This window comes from Sprattus sprattus (assembly GCF_963457725.1).
Source record: "Sprattus sprattus genome assembly, chromosome: 2".
NCBI classification, from domain to species: Eukaryota; Metazoa; Chordata; class Actinopteri; order Clupeiformes; family Clupeidae; genus Sprattus; species Sprattus sprattus.
Window position 1 is genome coordinate 60,886,564 of NC_137921.1, and position 17,945 is coordinate 60,904,508.

At 40.1% G+C, this 17,945-nt stretch overlaps 1 protein-coding gene across 1 annotated transcript; it reads right to left on the bottom strand.

Moving 5' to 3' along the window:
- Positions 1–8,429: 8,429 nt before the first annotated feature.
- On the bottom strand, positions 8,430–17,360 carry LOC308360945 (gamma-aminobutyric acid receptor subunit rho-2-like; the record flags this gene model as incomplete). Its single annotated transcript, XM_080833124.1, has 8 exons — positions 8,430–8,738; positions 8,956–9,149; positions 9,328–9,480; positions 9,584–9,724; positions 9,901–9,983; positions 10,099–10,322; positions 11,851–11,918; positions 17,270–17,360. The coding sequence occupies 8 exons, from the start codon at positions 17,358–17,360 to the stop codon at positions 8,430–8,432; spliced, it is 1,263 nt and encodes a 420-aa protein (XP_080689250.1).
- Positions 17,361–17,945: the final 585 nt, after the last annotated feature.

Genomic DNA, 17,945 nt, shown 5'->3' on the forward strand with positions numbered 1-17,945 from the left:
GCATTGGGTCCACTGTCTCTCTAGGATGGCGCACAGATCCGATTGTGTTGCAACAGCTCGAGTTCCAGCAACACATAGCTACTGTAGATGCCAAGTTCAGAATGGACATGCAGTGACGGCTAAATTAGGCTCCACCGTCTACTTGTCTTATTTTTTCGCGTAAAAAAGTTAAAGTAAATTTACTTGCTTTCTCTTTAGTATTTTCGTCTTTTTTTTGTATTTTAAACATTTTGACGTTAAACAATTCAGTCACATTTTGCCTCCACCAATTCCCTTTTAAGTTTACTATACTGCCTTCAATTTGCTACTAATCAAACAAAAACTGTCACCCAACCCTATGTCACTAGCTAGTGTGCCTATACAGGTGGGAGCGCTACTGATTGGGAATACACCTATACATTATGCCTTACATACCATATATCATAGTAGCAAGTGCATCTCCAAATTATCCAGTGCGTAGCCTAGGTGTCATGTGTTCTAGGACAGTCTCTTAATGTTGATATTTGAAAAACTGAAAACAAAATGGAGAAAATATTAACTGACAACTACAAAAAAATGTGTTGTACTGTACTGTACTGTAACAAATATTCAAATAGGCTTCACAAGGGCTTACATGGTTGAGTGGAGTTTTGTGTGGATGATCAGGATCTGAAGAGGCCCCAAAATAGCAAGCATATATATCGGTCCACCAGGTGATTTTGGTCCGCATCCCACTGGTTGGTTCCACTTCACCATCATCTTTAGTGTAACTGGGCTTGGATATTTAGGAAATTCCCGGAATTTCTAAATCATATCTTTGGTGTAGTCTGTTTAAAACATCAGTCTCTCGAGGTGAATAATGACTTTAATGTAATGAATGTAAATGAAAGACATACGTTACGCACTGGAAACATCTATCAAAAGGGTTGGTGAAAATGACTGAAAAAGAGTAAAGAAATGAGCCGTTTGTCTGTAACTCACCAGCAGGGGTCTGATGGCCAAAGGGCTAGCGAATCGCCAGGTCTGCCCCCCATTGGGCCGACAATGGTCCACTGACCTTTTGCCATCAGGGATTAAGTACAAATAAAATTAATTTGTTGTTAATTTTCAAACCCTTTGCGAAAAAAAATCTATGAGTAGCCTAACCTCTAACCACCAGCCCTTTTTTGGGAACCTTTACATTTTGACTTGCATAGGAGGCCACCTTTCAAGTCTTCGTCAAACACTGGTGAAAGCCACCAAATTAAGAGGGAAAACTGACTTCTGGAGTAGAGCCAGAATTAAACACCAGCTCATCCTTACAACATTTTATATCATCTTACGTCATCCCTTTTCTCAGTGCCTTCCAGCGGGCTTGGCATGCTTTTGATGTTTTGTTGCTAAATATATACTTGACTTCTTGATGATTTCAATTATCTTGACTATTTTAACAAACAGAATTACTTTTATATATATATATCTAAGTGGTAAAAGAGACAGTTTGGTGCATCCTCATCTCAGTGAAGGGGCGAGGGCACACACAGGATTGGTGCCCACAGCAGCTCGCCCTGTGCCAGACACAAATCACAGATTAACCCGTGACAAGCAGAGCTTCATTTAAATCCAGCCTTTGCCATGCGCTAGTCTTTACAGGCATGCTCATGTGGAGCCAGTACAGCCATAAGGCTGTCATGGGGAATCATCACAAACAAGTCAGGCACATATCAAGAATAGAAAACACCCTTTACAAGCACCTCTGACTTCTTCCAGATTTCATGTTTTAGAAAGCATGTTTGTTGGGTATTATATAACCAAACAGGAAATGTAGTCATCACAAAATAAAAAGATTAGGCAGGCATGTGAGAGGCAAATGTTTATGTTTTACTCTTGAGACTCATTAGAGACTCATCTTTTGGATTATGCAGCATTTAGATTTCATCACCAAAATATTGTTTGTGAGATTCAAATATATTGCAAAAGAGAGCTGAGACTTGCTGTTTTAGTCAACACTATAATATGTCTTCAGATTGGTTCAATTTGGCGCTCCCAAACACTGATCCCTTTTGTGTAGAGAGTTAATCAGTGGTGTTTTGGGAAAAGCCTCATCTGTGTTTGTATCTGGGAAACTAGCAGTCAGTCATGCACTCGAATTTAGCAACATTATGTGTGTCACTTGTCCGTTAAAAGAGCAGAGCAAATACGGCAATCCTGCAAGACAGACTTTTAGAAGCAAAGCAGATTAATATTTTCAGAGAACAGAACATGTGTGTGCGTGTCTACATGAGAGGTTTAGATTCTGGTTGGTGCAGCTTTGCCATCTTCACATACTAACTAGCACATTAGCGTTGCCATCTTCACACACAAATGACACAATGCAGTTTGATGATTTCAAATGAGGCGACATGAAATTATATAATATTTATATAGTTGTAATATAGTATATTTCATATTTGTATGAAATTCACAAATATGTGTTTATATACAATATATAAACACAGTATATAAATACAGTATATATGGGCCATTCTACCGAATTGATGCAAAGTCATGTCGGATATATTTTGAATTTTTTTATGGTTAATTCCCAAAACTTTGTCCGTATGTATATTGTACCATATCTAAAGTACACATATCTAGTAAAAGAACAGTCAAGTTTTATATTGTATTTTCAGATTGTGTCGGAATGTTTTTCCTCTTCCAAAAATTGTCACTACCGAAACATCACATTTACTATAGTAAAAAAGTATTATTATTGACCTGTGTTTCCTTCCCTTCTCTGAAGTGTATTTTTACAAATATTTCTTGAAGGTTTTCACAATGAAATCCATAGAAATGAATTTTTTACCAAATTTTCAAGTTCAATTTATCTGTTTCGGTAGTGACTGCACTGTTTCGGTAGTGACTGCACTGTTGGATGGATATTCATTTCTCTCCCAAAATCATCCAAAAGGTGCTCTGGGCCGCCCTTTAGTCCACACAACACATTTTTTTAAAAATTATGGGATTGATCTACTTACCGTTTCATTTTGTCACTACCCAAAGCATCTGGTCACTACCATATGTTTCGGTAGTGACTGTTTCGGTAGTGACAATTCTAGCTAACTTTAAGCATAAATAAAGAATTCTAGCAAGCACACGGCTTTCAAACACATCTTTGAAGAGGTGAACACACATACAAACATAAGATTTTCCATGAAACCCCAAAAGGTTTACTTAATTGAAGAAAACATGCGTTTCGGTAGTGACAATTCTTAAGGTTACACGTTGATTTTCAGACTTTGGAACACATTTATATAAAAACTATGGGATTTAGCTACTTACCATTCAACCATGAGGGACAGAGATGCAGTGTCACTGCATGGTCAAAAATGCAGAGTCGTGGCTAAAACACAGGATCAGCCAATGGACTAAAACTCTTGTGTTTCGGTAGTGACATGAAAACTAGGGACATGATTTTTTGAGTATAGTAAATTGATTTAAAAATTAAACCCACAATAAATCTAAATATTCCAAGTTCTGTTTCAACCCAATCATAAAGACCTTTGAAATTAAATCATTGAAAAAAATCTAAAAAAATTGAAAAGTGTTATTTAAAGGCATTGAAATTTAGATGTCAGGGTTGGGGACAGCTACTTCCCAATAGAAAGTACCCTATAAATGATGATTTTGTATATATTTAGCTTATCACTATCTCATGTAATGGATTGGGTTTATATAGACCATAACATTTTCTAATTAAATATCTATGCCTAAATACCTAATTGTTTTGTAAATAGTTTTTATTGTTGAGGGACTGCATATTACACGAATTCGGTAGAATGGCCCATATATATATATAGAGAGAGAGAGAGGCTACAACATATAACTACAATTTTGACTCCACTATGTGATAGCCACTAATAACTGATTGCAGCCAGTAGATGGCAACATGGGCTAGTATGACTTGCCAGTCATAGAAATGTTTTATCGGCTGTCCAGTCTCCTTGAAAAACCTCAGCTCAAAGATGAGTGTGGAATAATACTGACCTCAAGCTGTATAATACTAAAGGACTTGAGTTAACTGGGTTATGGTCTTTATGTATATTTTATGCAGGCTTTATTCTCCCTTTAAAACCACACTATAGATAACATAGATCACATCGTCTTTTAGATGCTGCCTATGCTCGTTGCCTTTCTCGGTTGTAGGAAAGACTCATAGTTGATCATGTTATGCTGTGTGGGTGAAACCCTAGATGGATTGCTTCAAAGGCGCCCTACCCCTTGCGCTGAGAATGTTTCTTTGATCATTGATTCAGAAACCAGTTCCTTGAAGGAAGAACACCCACTTGTTGAGAACACGCTTTTGGAAACCCGCCCCTAAGTGGGTTTCCTTCTCATATTTGGCTTTCAACATTCATGGTATAATGTGCTGTCTTGGTAAAATGTATTATACTTTTTCTGACACTCCTTGCTTAAATCAACAGAGCAGACAGTTTGCGCCTTAGGACCAGCCTTTGATTTGGAAAGACAGGTCACATGACAGCTTGTTACCTTTTCTGCACCCCCTTCCTGTTAACTCATCAGATTAAATGGAACTGCCAGTTCATTTAAATGTGACTTGTGGCATTTCAAACACTTTTACTTTAGTTTGGTATGCCATCACTTAAAGTCTGTTCAAGCCTCGAGGGCCACACAACTGAAAAAGATGAGTATTGTGGGCTTTTACTGAGTTTTACAACATTAGTCACTGCTGGTGTAACCTTATGTTTATGGTATATTTAGTTTCATGTACCAATACCAGTTCCGTAGGCTGCTTGGTCACAAGAGATTGGTTTCGGAGGGGTGTACCCGGTGGGAATGTTGGCATGTTTTTGGTTCAGAGGATATTGTGACTTGGAGGGTGTGCTGTTTGCTCTACTGCATTACGTAAATAATGGAACTCCAAATCATACCTGTAACCCGTTTTCCTTCCATGCCTCAGCGAGACTGGAAACCACATCACAGTCACCCAATTTAAAGGGTTAAAATGGCCTAGTTCCCCTCATATTTGGTCTGCTATTTCAATTAAAACACACAAAGCTGTCGAGGAGCAAATGTCTAAGCTGACCTCACAACAATACTGAAGTCATAATTTCCCTTGGGGTGGTCCTACGAGTGGATCAGCAAGGCCACTGATCTAAGAGCTCAGCTGTCTCTGAACAACAGCAGCTTACATGCCAGTGGCTTACAGTGGCATGCAAAAGTTTGGGCACCCCTGCTCAAAATGTCTGTTACTGAATAGTTAAGCAGGTAAAAGATGACCTGATTTCTAAAAGGCATTAACTTAAAGACGACACATTTCTTTCATATTTTAAGCGAGATGAATTTATTTCCATATTCTACAGTTTCAAAGTAACAACAAAGGAAAAGGGCCCAAAGCAGACATGTGGGCATCCTGCTGGTCAGTGTGGAGTAGCACCCCCTGTGGTAAGAATCAGAACTTGTCTTTCAATTCTTGTTTGGGGCATTTTTGCCCATTTTTCCTTGCAAAAGGCTTTTAGTTTTATGGGATTCTAGGGCTGTCTTGCATGCACTGCTCTTTTGAGGTCTAACCACACATATCCAAGTATGTCAAGACCAGAGCCATGGCCAAACCTTCAGCTTGCACCTCTTGATGCAGACCGTTGTGGATTTGGAGGTGTGATTAAATCATTACCGTGTTGTGTTGTAGGATTGGAAAAGGATCCTGACCCTGTCATCTTCTTTTTTACAGTTAGTATGATATTTGCTTCCAAAATGTGAGGGTGTTTAATTGAATCCATTCTTCCCTACCAGTGAAATGTTCCCTGTACCACTGGCTGCAACACAAGCCCAAAGCATGCATCGATCCACCCATGCTTTACAGCTAGAGAGGTGTTCTTGTTATGAAATTCTGCACCCTTCTTCTTTCTCTAAACATACCTTTTTTCATTGCAGCCAAAAAGTTATATTTAAACGTAATCAGTCCACGGGACTTCTTTAAAAAAATGAATCAGGCTTCTTTAGTTGTTCCTTTGCAAACGTCTGACGCTGAACTTTGTAGTGAGGACACAGGAAATGTTTTCTTCTGATGACTCATCCATGAAGACATTACAAGGACAGTAGAACAGTGCACCACCACTCCAGAGTCTGCTGAGTCTTTTGCAGTCAAACAGGGGTTTTGATTAGCCTTCCTAGTAATCCTATGAGTGGTTCTCTCTGAAAGTTTTCTCTTCAGGACCTCAACTTGACCTCCACCATTCCCATTAACTGCCATTTCTAAATGGCATTACAAACTAAGGAAACAGCTACCTGAAAAGGCTTTGCTATCTTCTCATAGCCTTTTCCTGCCTTATGGGCATCCATTATTTTGTGCTAGGTAGCTGGTTAATGTTGTGACAAGGTTTGAGGAATCAAGAGTATTTATAAAGGTTCGACATTTGCGTAATTTTGCCTTTCCTTACGATGAGTGTGAACAAGCCATAACCCTAACTTGCTAATGAAAGGTCTGAGACATTTGTAAAAGTGATCTGATAGAGCAAGTCTATGCTATGCTAAGCTATGCAGGTCAATGTTTATTCAAAGCCTCTGGACCAAGACTTCATGGGAATGTAACCACTGGTCCTCACTGTGCAGAGGACATATCTGTAACAACAGGCATTCACTGTTTGTTTGATCTGAAGAAGAAAAACTGTCCCACCCAGATGGTCTCTGGAATTCATGTATTGCTGAATATTCAGTCTCTGTACCAAATATGAATCATAGGTCTTTGTACACTCTGACATAGGGTCCTGATGACAATTTCAATGGGCAATTTAATATAATCTGCACAATTGCTGTAACTTTGCACTCATCAGAATGTACACAGATGTATCAGAATGGACAGAGCAATTGCACCTTTTTACTTACTGTTCATTTGTACAATTTAATTTATTGTAATCTGACCAACATACAACATCTGTCAATAAATAAAGGTGAATCATTTATTTGCCATGCTCATAACACGCTTTTCTTCAAAAACATGCCATTTGCTCTAAAGTTGCATTTATTTGTATACGTAAGTTCAGCTTTTAGAAGCATACATTCTGTACTTGTTGTATTTATGCAGTCGCTGATGGTTTGTGTACCTGATGGAAAATGTCTTTCTACATGCTGATGTACCAACAGAGACAACACGGAGAAACACTGTTCTGTTACAATAACCATGCAGGATGATACTGGAAGGCCTTCATAACTTGTGGGGTGGTGGACCAAACACCGTGGATGAGTGAAATGCCTGGACTACTGTGGAATGTGTTGTCATCTATTGCACTGACACAAAAAGAAACAAGATAGAAGCAGTATCTCAAGAAAGACACAGTTAAGGCTGAATTTCATAACATTACTCATGTTTGGTATAAACCCATCTGCAACGCATGCACTACTCGACATGTTTGTCTCCAGTCTTAATAAAACCTAGCAATTGGCCTAAGCATTCATGAAAAAGATTTATAGGTCTGTTTTAATTATTTGTATGAAAAGTATTTTTGAAAGGAAATATTACTGTATCAGCCATATGTTATCCAAGCTGCCATTGCCATGAATGCTTATACCAAATTTTGGGAAGCTTGAGCTTCCTGATACATTTCAAGTAAAATTTCATAGATAATAATTTATATTTCTGGCATGTTCAACCCTACAAAACATTACCTAATAATTAAGGTTTAATGGTTTGAAAATCAGTGCGTCAACAAAGATATAAAAAAAACTTCATGAAAATAGGTGAATAAATATATATGTATACACATCAATTAAAATAAATAAATACTATGTAAAATACTGATATTCTTAGATGAAATATTGTGCCTGTATATTATTTTTGCTTTAACTGGTATGTATGAATATTGTTCTTCTTTTAGATTGCATACAAATAGTGTACACTTGCTACCCTGCACTCTACCTCCTGCTTCTCATCAAATAGTTTAGTCAATATCAGTATACAAATGGCATACTGGATAACAATGCTCATCAGAAGTCTTGAGTCAAACATATCATGGCACTCTAAAGACTGACAAGAATAATGCATCATTACCACTTGTTAAATACAAAATACTATGCACCACAGTACTGATGGTGGAGAGTCCTTTGATAATGTCAGTTGTCAGGATGTCTCAGGGTATGTCCAATGCTGTTACTAAAGCTGACTGACATCCATATCATTTAAACACCGGGGCAGGAGAGCTGTGTAACACCCCAAGCCCTCTTGAAAAAATAAAAATAATAATGTGCTCCAAATAGCTCATCTAATACTGAAGTTTACAATTCAGTAATAATAAACCATATTGAATGCTTGTTTCTGTCACCTTGGATATGTCACGTTGTGTGCTATCTAAGGTGCTCCGTTTGAACCTCTTCCATAAGCTTGTGCACTTCTCATTTGCAGATGCTCTTTTCATACAGTCCCCTAGGCAATGGTTGGTGGTCCCCACACCTTTGAACCTTGATCCAGAACAGGCCTAGCAGTACACACACCAGTAAATGAGGTTAAAGATGATGTAAGCTCCAGGGAATATCATGCGGGACAAGGTGTCGATGGCATGGGTATTCTGAATGATACGGAAACTCTTAAATCTCTTTTTCTTTGGTCCAGTGTATTCATTGTCCAGGGAAAGGTGAACCACCATTCGCTCCTGCTTCTCTGGGGGGTCTTCAGCCATATTGGGGGCTCTGGTGTAGCCTGCCAGGCTGTTGGTGTCAGCCTCGCTGTAGGTCCCGTCCAGCATCATGGTCCTGGTGTGGGACATGCCACAGCTACACGGTAGGGACTGCTGCACACATAGGAATTCAGAGGAAGAACAAGATAACACAGACAATGAGCCTTCACTGAAAGTGTCAATTACTCAGCTGATGCTAAAATAATCCTCTCAAGTAATAATCCTCCCCAGATTAATAATTACAGAATGTAGGGTAAATGTGGAAGGTTAAGGGGAAGCTTCAGGTTGAGCCTTAATAAAAAGATGCTCTTACCTGTTGCTTGGCCTTCTCTCTTAGCTTCCGATCTTTTCCATCCTTCACCGTAGTCAGGTAGTTGACAGCCGCATACTCAAGTACAGACAGAAACACAAAGACAAAGCTGACCCACAGGTAAATGTCCACAGCTTTGATGTAGGAGACCCGAGGCATTGAGGCGTTCACTCCAGTGATGATGGTGGACATCGTGAGCACTGTGGTGATCCCTGGAACACAGGACAAAAAGACACACAATGTTACCAACAAGGTTTAGATCATAACATCATATTGTTTTCTTACATGTTAAGACATTCTGTAATCAGCTAGCATTTCTTGGCAGAGGTAGACACACAGAGAAGAAAGCTAGCAAACTTAGCCGGTGAGACATAAAGAAACGAATCCTACCTAAAGACACTCTGGCTGGGACCGCCCGTCGGTCGATCCAGAAGGACACCCACGATAACATGACCATTAGGGTGGCAGGGAAGTAGGTCTGGAGCAGGAAGAAGAAGATGTGACGACGCAAGGTGAAGTTGATGAACAGGCGATTGTACCAGCCTGTAGGGATGAAGACGGATTGAAGCCCATGGATGAAACATAATGTTGTGAAGCCTTAAGGTAGAGAAACTGAGGATTACACTAAGGAGTGTAAGAAAATGACCTGTGCTGCTGTAGAAGGCAAGCCTGGACGTGGTGTGGAACTGTTGGATGAGAAACTGAGACAGAGAGATCTTGTCGTCTGTGCTCAGAGAGTCGTTGCCACTCTTCCAGTAGAGCATGAGGTCTTCGTCTGTGTAGGCATCTGGAAGCCCATACAGCGGATCCAAACAGAACAAGTCATTAAGTATTCCACATGATGTTCAGTACACTGTCTACGGATTATTCTCTTTTATGAAAGTTCCTTATGATTCCAACAGAACAGTTTCTTTTTGACTTGTTTACATGAATTGTAGGGTGGGTGTCAGAGACGAGACTCACAGCTCTCGAGCTCCAGTGTACACGTCTGTGAGTCCAGAGGGAATCGACTGAAGTCCATGTTACAGGCAGCTGTTACGGTCACCCTGCGTACAAATACATCATAAGAAGCAAACCCAAAAAAACAAACAAACCAAGCACTGACTTAAAATACACCTTGTCTTAACACTGACTTGGTTATTTCTGATGGAGCCTCTTTACCTCAAACTGTAGAGGACATGGCCATCGGGGTAAACTCTCAGCATAATATTGTCTGTTGTAGTGTCATGGATAAAGGATCTCTTGGAATGGACAAAGAACACATCAGGCACCCAAATTTTCTTCACTAGTCGTCCATCAAAGGTCATGCTCTTGTTTGTTGTGCTGGGGAAGGACAGGCGCTCATCTTTCCAGTAGTGCCGCAGGTACAGGGTCATGGTGAAGTCCTAGAGCACATATGGGAAGCCTTCAGTATAGATGCACTTCCACAGTTACAGACCTATTCCCTCTTAATGGTGGTGGAAAAAACCTACCAGCGGCTCACAGAGGACTGATTAATCCGTTTTCAAATTAATCTTTTTGGTTAAAGAGGCAATAAAGTTTTTTTATGTCTATTACTCGCAAATTAACTTCAACAGACATCTCTTGCATACATCGGCAATAACACAGTTGGCACCGATCAAACATAACTAGCATGATAATAAGTGTATTTCTGTGATATATATTTTGCGAGGTTTCGTACCATGAACACAATACTAGCCTACATGATTCGACTCAGTGGCTTCAGGGAACAAGTTTATCTCCTCACAAAGTTGAACCAAAATCTATTTTAACTTGACAATGTTGAAAAGTAGCTACCTACAAAACATTAAAAGTTTAAAATTAAAAGAAAAAAAACAACGCATTACCACTTGAATTACCCTCTGCGTGTTTATGAGAGCAAGTCAGATCTCATAGACATAGGGGCAGATGTACTCACATGTTACCGCAAGTTTTAGGCATAATTTCTTTGTAAGGTGCGCATAAAAACATGCCATGGTATGTAGGATAAGATTGCATGTGAAGTGCACTCTGTCTACGGTCTGAGCCAAATTGGGCAAAATGATGTGAGAAGAAGCATTGCAATATTTCAGCCTTAGAAAAGCATGTGAAATCCAGATTTCTAGTTAGATGCGTCCAGAAACAATGGAATCAGTATTCTGAGTACCATCTTTGCTCATTTGTACTATTTTAAAAGCAACCGGTTCAACTGTACAGACTAGCATGAAAGAAACTGACGGCTGATGACACGTTTACAGAGCAGTGGCCAGGGCTGCGTGCGGACAAGATGGTCTATGGCACTCCGTGGGCGGGCCGTCTCAGGCTGTGACTCCAAGCTCCAGCACTGCTGTCTGACTGAGCATGCTCCTAGTGAACACAGTGCCTTCCCTTCATCACCTAAGCAGATCATCCCCTCTGTCCACTCACAACATTACATAACTATAAATCCACACAGCTTGTCAAAATTGGGACCAATACAATCAAACCAGTCTAGCTTAGTGCTGTTAATAACATTATATGATCGCTTGAAAATAAAAGCATAAAATAGCACCAGGGCAGCAAAGATGCTCACTTAGAAGCAGACTGATTACCATAATTCTACACTATCATAGTATAGATAATGTGCAGATAATGTGAAAAGCATCATCTGAACAATGTCAGAAAGGTCATAAATTAACTAATAGCATTTATTTTACATTTGGCATTAATGTTAGTTGATTTAACAGGCTCATACTGAAATTCAACAAATCCTCAGTTGCCCTCCTAAAGATCAGCTTACACAACACCCTAATGACCATTTTAGTCCCGATTTCTGACAGAAAGGCACTTTAATCATATTAGCACCGCATGTGCACATGCTGCCGGAGTTTCCGATGTGAAAAGAAAACATGATCTACTCTATCAGAAAAGAAGTTATTAGTGTGGCCCACTTACCATGTCTACTTCAGAAATACTGTCCAAGCTCTCCACCTGAACATCGACCCCCACGGGGACAGCAGGCCCTAAGGAGCAAACACAATGAGGAACAGCCTCACATACATGTGGACTATATGCCTTTGCATAGCTGTAGACGTTTTGCTTTAAAAGATATAGCTTACTCTTTCTTGCTCGATCATGTGAAATTTATATTCTTTATTTTTAATATTTTATATCCATTTCAGCATTTTAAAAGATATAGCTAACTCTTTCTTGCTCGATCATGAGAAATTAATAAACTTTATTTTTAATATTTCATATCCATTTCGGCATTTTAAAAGATATAGCTAACTCTTTCTTGCTCGATCATGAGAAATTAATATTCTTTGTTTTTAAGATTTTATATCCATTTCAGCATTTTAAAACTAGACCAATGGAACTAAAGGCTACATTTTGACATTAGTTGGTAAAACAGGAAGTTAAGGCAATGTTAATTTTCTTAAGGATATAAACATTTTATAATAGGGAAAGAGAAAAGAGGCTTTCTAGCTGGAAGACACTGAGAAGTAATCAAGCCTCTGTACTTTACATGGAAATCTCAATTGAGAAGGTTCACAAATACACTCTGGAAGGACTAAGATCAAAAGCTTAACACTGTATCGGCTCGAGCCATGGGACAGTGTTCATAAATTCTCTGTGCCCCTCCAGTCACTGATATGGAGATTTAGCATTTTTTACCTCACAAGATGTGCACCATACTCATCTCTTTCGTGTTATGACTTTGATCACCACAAGCATCCGTGCAAATACAATGTTGCACTCTTAATCGTAGTCCACATTTTCACACAGGCAGTGACATGCAGTCAGACTACAAAGGCAAAAGATTCGTTTATATTCTTCAACAGCTGCTGTTACGTATCATCACACAATGCGGAATCCTCAAGTCCCCTTTGTTATGAGATATCATCTTTGACCTGTGATCGCTGTCATTGCACGTAGGCCTCTCCTCCTAATCTGTTATGCCTTGGTGCCAGGCTCCGTGCCTGCTTATGTAACAGAGTGCAAAAGCCTTCTATTAGTTTGCCTGTTACCTGGCAAGCAGGGTATTAACTCATCCTCTGCTGCCAGCTGTGTGCCCTCTCACCCATCCACACACCATATGCCATCTATCAGACCTGCCAGAGGGGTGGCACCAGGCACCAGATGGAGCTAGCCTGGTGGCTCAACCCCCCCCCCCCCCCCCCCCTCTGCTGCCCCGTGGAAGGGACAAACCTCTGGATTAAAGAAATAAGAACACAAGATACGTAAGGCATGGAAGAAAGAAGAAGTGAATGCACTCCTTTTCCTTATCTGCTGTGGTGAGCTCAGTGGCTGTGACATTATAGACTCTTGACTGAGGACAGGAACGTTTTATTGAAGTGGTGATGCTAATTTCAGAACATAGAACACCCCACCTACAGTACCCAGGAGGCTCTAGCTCAGTTTCAAATTAAATTTCAAGTTTCTCAGAACCTTCAAATCACTAGGAGCTGGGTGTCCATACAACTCATTAACATATTTTAAGTGTATTCATGAAAATGTTGCTTTTGTTAAAAGGCAATCGAGTGTGTGAGTTGGAGCTGTGTAATGTGAGTCTGTGAGTGTGAATCTGTGAGTGGGAGCTGTGTTATGTGAGTCTGTGAGTGTGAGCGGTGTTTTGTGAGTCTGTGAGTGTGAACGGTGTTTTGTGAGTCTGTGAGTGTGAGTCTGTGAGTGTGAGTCTGTGAGTGTGAGTCTGTGAGTCTGAGTCTGTGAGTGTGAGCGGTGTTTTGTGAGTCTGTGAGTGTTAGTCGTGTTATGTAAGTCGGTGAGTGTGAGTCTGTGAGTGTGAGCGTTGTTATGTAAGTGTGAGTCTGAGAGTCTGTGAGTGTGAGCAGTGTTTTGTGAGTCTGTGAGTGTGAGTCGTGTTATGTAAGTCGGTGAGTGTGAGTCTGTGAGTGTGAGCGGTGTTATGTAAGTGTGAGTCTGTGAGTGTGAGCAGTGTTATGTAAGTCTGTGAGTGTGAGTGTGAGCTGTGTTATGTGAGTCTGTGAGTGTGAGTCTGTGAGTGTGAGCTGTGTTATGTGAGTCTGTGAGTGTGAGTCTGTGAGTGTGAGCGGTGTAATGTAAGTGTGAGTCTGAGAGTCTGTGAGTGTGAGCGGTGTGTTATGTGAGTCTGTGAGTGTGAGCTACGTTATGTGAGTGTGAGCTGTGTTATGCCACAATCTTGTCATCACAGGGGTTGTGAATAGCTGTGTGTCCTGAACTTCAGGTTGCTTAGGGTGACTTTCATGGAAATATGCAATCAAATCCCCACTTTGATACAAATAAATCTGTTTTCGTCAACATTATTCACATTTGAAACTATGCGAATCGGGATTTAATCCAGCAAATGAATTTCTTGTTTTATGCCAATTCTAGGCGCCTCTACTCAGGATATTCTATTGCAGAATCTGCATGAAATTCATGACACAATACTGCCCTCATCACTAGAACTAGGCAGAAAATCTAATCTCTCTCTCTCACACAGAGAGAGAGAGAGAGACAAAGAGAGAGAGAAAGGGAGAGAGAAAGAGAGAGCGATAACCTGGTTGAAGAATGCTATACACAACTATGTTCATAAATGCAAAAACAATGATATTCATATTATATGTTTTTGACCAATGCACATCCTATTTTTCTGTAATTAGTATGATGCACAATATAGTCCATGTTCCACGTCTGCTTGTCTGGGAGGCAATAGTGTCTGTCTGTCTGTCTGTCTGTCTGTCTGGTTAACAGCTGTCAGCAGGCCACACAGGTCAGAAGATTGTTGTTAAGTTAATCCATTTGGTCATCAAAAAACTCCATCAGTTTAATCTCCCCAAGTCACCAAAGCTCAGCCAGCTCTCCCCAGATGGCCAGACCAAACCTTTCACTGGGCACTGCCAGAGTGTTCAAGGCAAGGGCGAGCCATGGTGCAATGGGCAGTATTGGTATCCCTTATTCAGTCTCAGTGCCCGTGGGGACACACTTCTGAATCCAGCCTGCAGCCATTTCCCGTCCCTCAACCTCTTACGTCCTGTCCCTTTGTCCGGTCCTTTCTGAATTAATGCTAGAAGCGTTTTGATGCTAACAAATTAGTTAACCTTTCATAGTAAATAAGGTTTAATAGTACCTGTGCTTAAAAAAAAAAGTTACATCTTTTGCTTGTTTTGGGGATTTTCAACCCAATGAATCTGTATATTTGTGGCAATGTATATTTCAGTGCAATGAATGCTAAAGCCATCCAGGAATCTGTGCACCAGAAATAACAATATGAGTATATAAAGTGATGGCAATCCAGAAATAACAATATGAGCATATAAAGTGATGGCAATCCCAGAAATAACAATATGAGTATATAAAGTGATGGCAATCCAGAAATAACAATATGAGCATATAAAGTGATGGCAATCCAGAAATAACAATATGAGTATATAAAGTGATGGCAATCCAGAAATAACAATATGCGTATATAAAGTAATGGCAATCCAGAAATAACAATATGCGTATATAAAGGGATGGCAATCCAGACAATGAAAGAGCTAAATCTGTTATCTAAATCTCTGTCAATCTGCCAGACCGGTTCTTTAGGAAAAACCTTTTTTGAGGATACAGAGCATCTCTGGTCGCATCCATCAAAAGTGCAGCCAGGGGAACCTGGGCCCGGTTAAATAAAGAAAGCCCTATCTGTTACACTCGCTCTTGCACACTGCTCTCCTTTAGCAGGATTAGCAAAGCTAAATCCATCATTGGTTCTCTGTGGACAGATTAAACCTGTGCTGTTGCATTTGACTGCTGCTTCCCCATGAAGCCACGCTCATTGAGAGGATGCTCTTACAGGATGTGTTTTGAAGTTACACAATAATTATTGAAGTATACATTTACTCAAAGAATTGGCTATTATTCCCCTTAGGTATACTTTCAGTTAGTCCAAGGGCCCACATTTCATTGATGGGCATTTGGGCAATGAGCAAAGCAACAAGCAAAGCCCACCACGCATGAACTGAAGCTATTGTGTTGCGTGTGGCATTGCGCTGACCCACCCATGTTTGTGCTTCGGTTCTTGCTCAAAATGATTCTGTCAAATGATTAAATGTGTGGCAGACGGTGCTCATTGCCAGTTTCCTGACAACAAAATGAGGGCCTCAAGTGTCAGTGTTGTGAAATACAGTATCGGACCTAAATGGGTTGAGGATAATGCTGAAGTAGAGCAGACACATGCCCGCCCTAAGCCAGGCTGATTTATCCTGACTTCTCATTTCAGACATCTTCAAAAGTAGCTCTTACTTAACTGTTGATATCACTGCTGTAGCCACATCCTTAATTAACCCTATACTGAAATCTCATTAAATGGGAGGAGAACTAGCTCAAAGATCACATACCTACAATTTTACCATTGTGATATCACCTCCACCATTGAAATCAACTTCCCAAATGTTATTATTTGTGTCTGCAGGTACTGGGCAGAAGGGGAAGGACCAGCATATCTTCATTTTAACAAAACAGCCAAACATTTTTCTTCCTATTTCTGAAAAGCATTATGATAACACGGTAGCATACAAAGATTTACTGGGCGTGAAAGGACAATGCTGAGCTCCAGCAGTGGGATTTGGGGGATTGTGTTCTGTCTGTGTGCCACCCCTCTCCTTGGAGCGCCTGCTGACACACTGGCATGTTCCCTGCGATAGCGATACCTTCTGGAAGCGTGAAGCTCCCCAGTAAGAGGCTTTCATTAGTAACACTGCTCGTCTGCACTGTTTAAAGAGAGCAGAAAACACAGCTGGTGTGATGTCTACCAGAAACGGCCCCGTTTGCTTAAAATGGCAGCTCCAGCTTTGTTATTGTTAGGGTTAGGCAGACAATAAAGCCTTTTTAAGTTGCCTTTTTTTGGACAGACAGTCAGACAAATAGACACACAAACACTTAAGAAAAATTGAAATATTGTATCTTCAGTCCGCCCATCTGTATATCTGTCTATAGAGTCACTGAAGCTCTTAATTCGATTGAAATCCCATAGGAAGTACACACAAGAATTGAATTGCAGCACAGCAATGCTTTAACAAAAGTTGAATAAAAACTATGCTTGGATGGTTCATGCAAAAAACAATGTTAGATACAGTGAAAACTGCTTTTACCTCAGCTAGAAGTGCTGACATGTCTTGCTATACTGATTGAGGGTTTTATGCTTCATTAGTTTTGGAGAAATACAAACTGTAACATGATATACTACAGTCAAATAACCTGCTCATTCATCATGGTCCTAATGATGGTTTGAATAATGATGGTTTAATCTATAGAGTTGTAACGTTGGCTAATAGATGACATTGCCATACCAGTTCTAGGGAATACCTACATTTGTTCCATGAATTATTGTTTGTTGATAAATGAGGCCTACCTGCAAAAGCTGGTCTCATGGTAAAATCATGGTCGTCCACTCGAAGTAGCTGATCCGTTTTGACTTTGCGGTTCTTGGTTACATCAACCATCTTTTTTGACAGAAGGCTGAAATTTTAACAAGTGGATAGTGACTGAATATTTAAAATTAAACATAGAACATTAAAAAAAAAAAAAACATCCCAACAGGTTGATTAATCTGACCTCACACATAACAAGCCTTTTCACCTTATCTATCAATTAGATGGGTGACTTTCTCATCAATTATTCTTAGAGCTGGTAGCCCCGCACATTGCGCTTCGCATCTGGACTGCGTTTCGTTGGGTAACCGTAGAGAGATAGTGACCAAATGATCGTCTCTCTATCATTTAACTAAGGTAGTTGTTCTCTTTCGTGAAACGCACCACAGGACAGGTGTTCACCAGTGTAATTTCATGGTGAGATTGAATTACTATGAGGTCCTATTCAAACGCACATTCAAACATTAGCTTGTAATTTAGTTAGACTTTTCCTTCAAAAGTGTTGGAGTGGGCTACCACTTGGTGAAGTCTACTTCGGAGCTGACGTCTGCAGTGCACAAGCGGATAAAATAAGTGGGCCTAATTGGTAGAGGAATCATGTTTGTGATGTTATTAACCCTTTCGCGTAATCCTCGGATAACAGAAAGAGATAAATGC